Source organism: Chenopodium album, chromosome 18 (genome assembly GCF_948465745.1).
Source record: "Chenopodium album chromosome 18, dcCheAlbu1.1, whole genome shotgun sequence".
In the NCBI taxonomy this organism is placed as follows: Eukaryota; Viridiplantae; Streptophyta; class Magnoliopsida; order Caryophyllales; family Amaranthaceae; genus Chenopodium; species Chenopodium album.
Window position 1 is genome coordinate 48137168 of NC_137851.1, and position 10551 is coordinate 48147718.

Sequence of the window (10551 nt, forward strand, 5' to 3'; positions counted from 1 at the left end):
ATTATGAAAACGTTGTTTTACAAAAAAAATATTGTTAATATTAATCATGTTAAACTATGTTTATGATTATAATAATTTTAATCATGTAAACTATGTTTTCAATACTTGTATAAATCATATACTACTATACTTTTAAGAATTGAAATTTTATTATAGCAATTTTATTTTTATAATCGTATTAGGCCCAAAAAAATTAGCAACATATTTTAATTTGGATTTTCGGATTGGATCCAAATAACTGAATTATAATATGGATTGGATCGGATTGGATTGGATTAGGTAAGTAATTCGGATCGGATTGAATTTGAAAATGAAAAACCGAAATTTATTTCGAATCGGATTGGATTTGGGCTAAATCCAAACCGAAAATCGAATGGACACCCCTACTTAGACTTGGGAAGGGTGAACCTCAAGTTTTTTAATTATTGATTGTTTTTGTTTTAATGAGGAAGGATAATTAGGCTAGATTGTTTATTTATTGGTGAGAAAGATCTTATTATAAAGCACCCTCTCACAAATTAGTCAATTCAGCTGTATAGGTTAATACTTGAGAGTAATAACGGAAGGTTAGAGATTAAGAGAATCACCTACTTCCAAGCATGTATGGTGGATTGGTAGGGCTTGAAAATACAACCTCAATGTCTTTTCTTGAGTTTTTCACCATATCCAATAAGCATGCTTGGTTAAGTTGAGCTTGTATATGATGATCAAATTAGTTTCAAAAAATCAACTATTTGGTTTGTAATTTGGGAATGCAAAACCCCTTTTTTTTTTTTTTTTTTTTTTTTGAATTAGGTAATGCAAAACAATCTATTCAAAAATGTCATTTTTAAGCAGATAAACCAAACAAGCCAACAAACAAATTCTAAAAAAAAAAGAGATGTACAAATTAAATCTGGCTTTATCATTCTAAGTTACTTTAATTTATTATATGTTGTAATATATACACGTATATACCATCAAGGATTGAAGCTTTAAATTAACCTACTTCAAATTCTAGATCTTCAAATGATTTGTATTAAAATTTTGAATCGGGTAATTTTAGTTGGCTCTATTCAGAATAATTACTATCCAAACTTGATGATGACTTCATACAAAATGCCAAGAAGCAATTACACAAGTCATAAATCTAAGGTGGAACTTATCCTAAAGTCTAAATAACAAGGGAGTTAGTAAGTAATCATCATTGAATAATTGTCTTTGTTGTATTGATATTGATCCAAATTAAAGTCACCATGTGTATATCATCATCACATGAATTCTCCACAAAATGGATAAAACAAGATTAGTCATTTAATAGATAATACGTGGTTACTTATAATTAATTTTCTAAAACGACATTTAATTGATAGGAAAGAGTGACAAGTAGTTGCCTTTGCTACGTAAGTCTAGTCATTTACCTATCATCTACACCACCTTTTATAACTTCATTGAATATATAAATTTAGCTTGTGTAAGCATAAGTTCGATCACAATAATAGAAGTTTCGTGACTTTGTTCACTAGTTGGTTTTTTTATTTAACAATTTATGTTGATTACTCCGTATAATTCGTCGATTTCCTAATGTACTGTAAGAGGATTTGTTATGTTACTGTTTCGGGTGAAAATAATGGGTCTTTGAATGGACCTTTTCTATGGGCGGAAAAAGACTGGACTCGGATCAAGTGATAACTGCACGACAAACACACGTAAACTGGATTCGGGGGTTGTGCCGAGGAAAGGTCCTCTGATGCTGAAGTTAGTACAGTGTTTCTAGAGAGACAAAACTATGCAAGAGTATTAATTATTTTTGGCTTAATGTGAATGAATGTAGAGAGAGGAGAGTGAAGACTTTTATACCTTGCTTAATACGACTTGACTTAAAAATAAACTAAATACGACTTGACTTAAATATAAACTAAATGAACTTATTACCACCTCATTTCTACTTAATTTCATAAATAGATAAAATCAGTTTGGTTGAAATGATTAGAATGAAATTCAATTACTATTGTGCCACTTTATTATATCAACCCAAAAAAAATTATACAACATTGAATTTTAGAGTTTTCAATGTGATCATAATGTGAATATGTGATAATTAACAAAAGGATACATTCATGATTGTGTTTCATGTTGGTAACCCTTATTAATGTAAATTCAATTCCACATAGTCTCTCCGTACAGATTGCGGCGGTGTAATAGAGGATACTAAGGGTATTCTTGTAATTGTATAATATTGTACGTATTATCTATATATATGAGAGTCAGGCACCCGTGTTAGGGTGAGCCGTATCATCATCTTCACAATAATGGTGTTTAAAACTCCTACCTATAATAGTGTCAAACATATCACATATGTAAATATGTTTCTTAGTATGGTATTTATTTCGGAATTTTGTGATGAAATTATACTCCGTACTTTTTTTTTTGTGTTACAAGTTTTTATTGTTTCCTCTTTTAACTCCTACCCATGAATGGCGATAACCATCAAATATATGTTCCTTAAGAGCATTGCCACTAATGGGCATTTTTTTGGTTGCCCAATCTCTCTCTAACCACTTTCTCACTCCTCCTCCCCATGGGCATTTTCTTGGTCATTTTTATTCTACACCAATGGTCAAAAATTATAATCCCCACCATTCTCTCTCCTATTTTTAATCCTATACCCCACCAATATTTATCTCTCCTACACATCATTAAATTTGTAATTTAGTATTTCTTAATATTATTGTTAACAAAATTTTGTATTAATTAATTTATTTATGAGAGTTGTACAATATTAATTATTTTTAATATTAATTTATGCAAAATGTATTTTTTAATAAAATAATAATATTTATTCTTAACTAAATTTTTTTATTGATTAAATTATTTATGAGTACAATATTAATTATTTGTGTCATTATTTTATGCGAAATTTCATTTTTCATTAGTACAACGTTAACGATTACAACATTGGAACATAATGATCGTACACCAATCATACAAACCAAATAAATTAACGATTACAAAACTATTTATTCATTACGACCGTATTTTTGCCATATATGCTCAACTAAATCATCTTTCAAAGAAAAATGGGTTTGGCTATCACGCAGGGTAATTCTTCTTTGAATATACGCGTCAAAATCAACGTTTGGTGGTCGGCCAACGTCAAATTCGAAAGGCTTGTTGTTATTCACTGTGGCACTTGTACTCGGACCGGACCTTGCTCTATGAAGCTGAGGGCGATTTTCTTCATAATACCTTCTCAAAACTTCGGCACGAGTGTAATTGTGTCGTTCATCCTTGACAATCATGTTGTGCATAATGATACAAGCTTTCATTATGTCGCTCAAAATGTCTTCGTCGAAAGCAAGTGAGGGTTGTCGTAATATGGCAAACCTAGCCTGTAGAACTCCAAACGCACGTTCAACGTCTTTCCGAGCTGCAGCTTGTTTATCTGCAAATAACTTGTCCTTCTGGAGTTGAGGATATGTGATACCTTGTATAAATGTTGCCCAGTTCGGATATATACCATCTGTTAAGTAGTATCCCATGTTGTACTCATGGCCGTTTACCATAAAACTAATTGGTGGTGCCCGACCTTTCAAAACATCGTCAAACACCGGAGAGCGGTATAGGACGTTAAGATCATTACAAGAGCCGGGTATTCCAAAAAATGCATGCCAAATCCATAAATCTTGATCCGCAACAGCTTCGAGGATTAGGGTTGCATTCTTGCTACGACCTGCGTATTGTGCTTTCCAAGCCATAGGGCAGTTCTTCCACTCCCAGTGCATGCAGTCGATGCTACCGATCATGCCCGGGAATCCACGCATTTCATTTTGGTGAAGGATTCTCCTTAAATCTTCATCTGTTGGACTTCTTAAGTACTCGGCCTCAAAATGCTTGATCACCCCTTGAGTAAAATGTTGCATTGATTTTCTAGATGTTGTTTGACCCATGCGTATGTATTCATCTACGGCATCCGGAGCAACACCGTACGCTAACATTCTTATTGCAGCGGTGCATTTCTGCAGAGGTGATAAGCCAAGCCTACCAGCTGCATTCCTACGCTGCTGGAAGAACGGATCGCCCTCAACCACTTTATTCATAATCCGACAGAATAAAGGTTTGTGCATTCGAAATCGACGACGAAACTGATTCTCGGAATACACAGGATTTATTGCGAAGTAATCATTGTACAATTGCAAATGCCCTTTCTCCCTTTCTCTATCTCCCCTATGCTGCGGGACTGTTTCATCTTCATTTACAATTTCGATCTCGGATGGAGGTGGGTGAGGAAGCATTATGTTAGGTAAGTGATTTGTGACAAATTCGTCAACTAGATTATCAAATTCCGCATATTGATCTGAATCAGAAGAATTTGAGCTTGAGGTTGAGCTTATGGAAAACATTTTCTGTGTCTGGTTTTTGAATGTTTTGGTGTTGTGGATCAATTTATGGATTTCACACCTTTAAATAGGAAATGTTATCAGTGCATGTCCTTCAACTGAGTGTGAACTGACTACTCAATGTATAGTAAAAACAAAATACATGACTACTCATTTCTTAATAATCAATACCAATGCTTGTCATACGGTTGAAGTTATGTATGAAATGACTACTCAATGCTTGTATAAAACAAAAACTACAATTGGACTTGACTACTTTTTGGGATTTGACAGTTCAATGGTTGATAAAACCAACCACTTGACTCATAATTGTATTAGACAAAATCTACACACACTAGCTAGTACTTCACTCATAATTGAACAAAATATATGAAAAATGTAATATAATTTGATTAATTTTTGGAACATAATTAATAATAAAAATTAATTCATTGCAACATAAAATAAACAAAGTACTTGAAATCATAATGCATAATAAACTACTCTACTTTCCACCATACACTTCTTGAATTAGTTCCTCCTTCCACGCTTCTTCCGCTGGTGTAAGTGGCGTCGTTTTTGACATAATTGCTTGCAACATATCAAATTTCATCTTCTTCTCTTGTAATTCGACCTGTTTGTTTTTCCTCTTTTCCTTTTCCCTTTCAAGCTCCAACCTTTGCTGCCGTAAATTTGCCTCAAAGCTTCTAACTTCAGTACAAGCCTGTATCTGTTCACCAATACTTAAAATTGCACTATCATGAGCAATAGCTTTTCCCTTACGCTTAGCCTTTGCTTTTTTTACCCCGTCGGGTCTGGGTATACCTCCTGATGAAAACCCACCAACGGGAACATCTCCTTCAGCTTCACTGTCAGTTCTCGATCTCTTTCCACTTCCACTGCTATCCTCGGTGTCCCCTTCCGGACGCAGTTGACAATCCTGTCGTTCCTTTAGTGACAATGCCCATCTGAGTTTCGGCCTCCACTTTGGGTCTTTCTTTATCATTTCCCAAGCGTGGGGAAAAATAAAATTGTGTGGTGGTTTGGCTGATATATGGAACAACTTCGAGGCCTTTTGAATTCGATCAACTTCGTTGAATCCACTTCCAGTTAACGGACCCGCTTCATCATAACAACTTGTCCATAACAGTACATCTGCCGCCATCCTTCTCCAACGGTTCTCCAAACTCTTCGCATTTCTGGGTGGTAGTATTTCTGGCTTTTTAGCTTGAACCAAGTCGTACGCCGCAGATATTTGTCGCCAAAGTTCAGCTGCTTTCATGCCCGTACCCACTATCGCATTTCCACTGTATTTTAAATATATCCCAATAAGAGCTTCATCTTCTGCGACTGACCAAATACGACTAGCTTTAGCGAGTTGTTGGTTGGAACCCACCCGCATTCTTTGAGTCGACGGAGGGTATTGAGGTGTGTCAGGCACATTTTCTTCTTGGCTATCATCGTACTGAGAGTTACTTCCTTGGTAGACAGGAGGTGATTGCTCGTAATCAATGTTTTCAGTTGGAATTTGTGGAGGTATTTCAAGTTGTGGAGGTATTTGTTGTTGTGGAGGATTTTGCAGAGAGGTGTTGCTCAATCTTTGTAGGAAAAGTTGAAATTGAGGTTGATTCATGAAATTCTCATCTAAATCATTACAATTTTGAAAAAGTATTGAGTAAAAGGGGTTATTGGGATCCATATCTATTTTTTTTGATTAATTTCAAAAACTAACACAATAATAACAATAATAATAATAATAATAACTGTTATAATAATAATAATAATAATAATAATAATAATAATATTAATAACAAAAATAATAACGAACAACAATAATAATATTAATAAGCTAAAATAACAACAATAATAATTATACTTCCAATAATAATAATAATAATAATAATAATAATAATAATAATAATTATAACAATAATAATAATATTTATTTTAATAATAATAATAATAATAATAATATTAATACTAATATTAAAAGGATGACTAATTATGAGGGAGAAATTGAGAGAAAATGTAAATACAACAAATTTATGTGAATTTTGGAAATATGAAAATATAGGCAAAATGGGTCTCTATTTGTAGGGAATTTTTTTTTCTAGCCGTTGGTAAATTTTTTTTTTTTTTTATTTATTTTAAAAGCACAAAATACCCGTTACAAAAATATTACCGTTGCAATAATCAGGAATTTCCTGATTGGTCCAAGTTACCTGACAGGACGCGTGTCAGCGCCTGATTGGGCCTGCTGACGCGCCTGTCAGGGCTGCAAGTAGTATTTTTTTTTGCTTTTCCTTCCCTCAAAACGCTGCGTTTTGAGTTGAAGCAAAGCACACGCTTCCTCAAAACGCTGCGTTTTGAGGTAAGGTGAGCAAAAAAAAATTTAATTGCAGCTATGCACGTGGGGCCCAGTTCTTCTTGGTCAGATTTTAATTTTGCCCAAACTTTGATCAAAAACTGATTTGCCCATGGGCATTTTTTATTTAGACCATTGATGGGGAGTAATTTTTTTTTATTAAACCCCAAAAACTACCCATGGGCATTTTTCTCCCCATTGGTGGCAATGCTCTAACTTTGGGTTTGATGATGTAAATTGTACTTGTTTTTCAGCCTATGTACGCTCAATAAAATCGGGTGTTAGGGATAGAATATAAAACATATTCCTAGGATCCAACCATTAGTTTAACTTTTTAGTTGAGTTGGTTTTTTGACATGATATTGGAGCCAGACACAAAGATTACGGGTTTAAATCTCATCTATACTTTTAAGTGGAATATTTCGTATGGAGTATGCAGAACACGCATGCAACATCCAGATTTCAAGCCCATAGGACTCTCATATGAGGGGACGTGATAGTGTCTAAAACATATTCCTGACCTATGATAATTAAATTGTTTCTTAATGCGGTATTCCCTCCTTCTCACTAGTTCTCACAAATAAAATTTTTAACTTTGAGTTGTGTTTGTGCAATACTTTGAATAAAATACTCCCTTTGCCTCTTTTTATAGTTTCCATTTGGAATTTGACACTATTTATAATGTGAGAGAATGTTCTAAATTACTCTTAATATATAAGATATAACATAGTCATGTTGGATCTTATTTGATTCTTCTCGATAAATAGATTATTAATATTCAATTGTTATATTTTTTAGTAATAAGCAACTAAAGATATTTATGGTCAAAATGTTACATTGGCAAACGTGTCCAGTCAAAATGGGAACTATAAAAAGGTGCGGAGAGAGAATCATTTTGATTTCCCTCCCTTTTCTATTTCTTTCCCTTTGCTCCCTTCTTCTTCTTCTTCTTCTTCTTCTTCTATGATAATCATTTTTAAAAAAAGTATTGGAAATAAATTTAACATTGGGATTTATAAGCAAAATAAAAGCAAATGACATATTAATTTTAATTTTTAAATGGGAAAAATAAATTTAAAAAATGCAATAACAAATTTAATTAATGAAATTTGAAGACTTTGTCGGATAAATTTGACATTTTGGCCTATATGTCGCCTGAGATTAATTTTTTACCAATTGTCGAATGAGATTAGCTTTTTTTTTTACCATATTTGCCAGATTTTTTTTTATTTTTATTTTTATTTTTTTATCAAATTGTCGCATGAAATTAGCTTGTTTTAACCATATTGTCGGTAGATTTATTTTTTTTACCAAATTGTCACTAGGAGTCTTTTTTATTTACCAATCTGGTTCAATTATTGCGTAAATATTAACGTTTAAACTCATAAAAGTAGATGTCGGTCCAAACGAAAGCATTATAGCAATTTGAAATGTGGCTCAATGTATTTGGCTGATACGTGAAAATACCATGGGTCGTAATCATGAAGCGCATATTATGACTTAGAAATGAAAGCGATATAAAATATAATGAGTTCAAAGAAACATTTCTTCAAGAGACTTCTTTGAGCCTAGACAATTGAGTTGGGTGCATAATGGGCCCAATCAAATCAATCAACAAGGGCTAACAATGTTAAAAGTAGTAAAAATATATTCAATCTTCTAAATCAATTTAAGCTTTGAAATTGAAATTTTATCTTAATGTAATACTCGTAACTTAATGTATATGAAGTGTTGATACAAGAGCACTCTCATTTATGGGCAAATAAAAAAAATGTCATTATCTCTCTATCCACTTTCTCACTCTTCTTTTCCACTTTTTCTTGTGGGCATTTTTTTTCTACAACTTCTCACACATTCATAGGCTAAGAAAAAACCCACACCACTCTCTCTCCTATTTTTTCTCTCTCCTAAAGTATTACTATCATCACATTATTTATTTTTTTTTCTTTTATTTTTTTGCTGATTTGGTACCATGGTCCACAATACTGTAGCAATTAATTTTGCCATTGCTATGGGCATTTGAGGATTTCCCCATGGACATTTTTTCTAATGCTCATAAGTGGGAAGCCAAAATTTCATTGTTTTCATTAAAATCTCTTCATGGGCAAAAAAAATGCCCATGAGTGAGAGTGCTCTAATGTATAATATGAATAGTGTGATAGGGATAAACATCTTCTTCTTAATATTGTTTGAAAGTTTCAATATTCTTTTCAAAAAGGAATATGTATAATCATTTTCCATCATGAATTAGTATTTAAGAGGTGACTAAACAACAAATGCTAAAAACATTTCTATGGACCTTTGACAATTTGACATCATTAACATTCATGGATTTCTTTACAACACATGTAAAACCAAAACAAACAAATACTTCCATATATACATAAGCACATAATTGTACTTACACATGCATCAAAACGAAAAACGCTTAACCTCAAAACCCACAATCCTCACAACATTACAAAACATTCTTAAAAAAATACCAACAAACCATCCACTTTTTATCTTTTTTTTTTTTTTTTTTTATTTTTTTTATTTTGTTGAAACATCAAAACGAAAACTAAGTACCTAATTTTATTAAAAATTAAGCATAGTTATAATCATAATTACTTCAGTAACCCTCCTTTTTCTCCTCAGCACCATTCTTGGAGTGGAAGCCAGGGATTTTGTCCTTGATCTTGTCCAAGAACCCCTTCTTATCCTTATCACCCTCGACACTCGGCTCGGCCGCTGCGACCGGAGCAACGACCTCGTGCTCTTCGGCCTTATCCTTATGTTGACCGGGTAGCTTATCCTTGATTTTGTCAAGGAAACCACCCTTCTTTTCCTCCTCTTGCTGGTGATGTTCGGGTGGTGCAGGGTAAGATGCCTCTGAGTGTACATGATCTTGCACGTGGATCTTCTCAATTGGCACGTTTGTTTCGTGATCATCTTCATCTTTGTGACCTCCTAGCTTTTCCTGCATCTTTTGCTTCAAGCTTTGTTTCTTCTCTTTCTTTTCCTTCTTTCTCTTCTTCTTCTCTTCATCATCTCCTTCTTCATCGGACTGCAAATTAAGCAAATTAAATTATATTGTTAGACAAAAGCCGAAAACATTAATAACACTGATTGACACATTGAATGAAAATGTTTAAACGTGATCTATAAGGATTGTATATATCAAAAACGTAAAAAGGACTTACGGAGCTAGAGCTAGAGCTATCAGAGCGATGGAACTTCTCAACAAGTCCACCATGTTTGGGTTCGGAGACGTGCACCTTCTCCATACCGGAGGTGACGGCCACGGTATCGGCCTCGGACGGCTTGTGACCTTCACCATCCTTCTTCTTCATGAAATCAAACATGCCACGGTCAGTGGTCTCTACTGGTGCCTCATAATTCCTCTCATCAGCCATATTTGCTAGCTAGCTCGATTAACTGATCGCACCAAATAAATATATGTAACGCTTATACAATTTATATGATATAAAAACTTTGGTTTATAAAATAATATGATATGAAGTGATAGAATGAAGGGGGTATAAATAGTAGGAAGGGATAGTATTAGTGTAGAAATGAAGTGATACTTCTCGTGGTTTATTGGGTTTGCTTTTTAGTGTGAAGGGGGTGTTACCAGTTTTTATAACGTTTTATTTTTTGCGTACTACGCGGTTTCAACACAACGAAGTTTATTTCTTTTTTACTTTTTGGTTTGTTTGTTTATTTATTTATTTAATTATTATGATTAATTATCACTCCCTCCGTCTTCAAAAGAACGATTCTTTTAGTTAATTCCGCAGGTATTAAGAAAATTAAATAAAAAGAGTAAAAATATATTGGAAAGATAAA

General features: G+C 33.4%; 1 protein-coding gene across 1 annotated transcript; it reads right to left on the reverse strand.

Annotated features, from left to right (window-relative positions):
- Positions 1–9074: 9074 nt before the first annotated feature.
- Positions 9075–10344, reverse strand: LOC145592473 (dehydrin COR410-like). Its single transcript, XM_081648927.1, has 2 exons — positions 9906–10344; positions 9075–9769 (listed from the first exon to the last, which is right to left on the reverse strand). Exons 1-2 carry the CDS (start codon positions 10116–10118, stop codon positions 9335–9337), a joined length of 648 nt encoding a protein of 215 aa, XP_081505053.1. The 5' UTR covers positions 10119–10344; the 3' UTR covers positions 9075–9334.
- Positions 10345–10551: the final 207 nt, after the last annotated feature.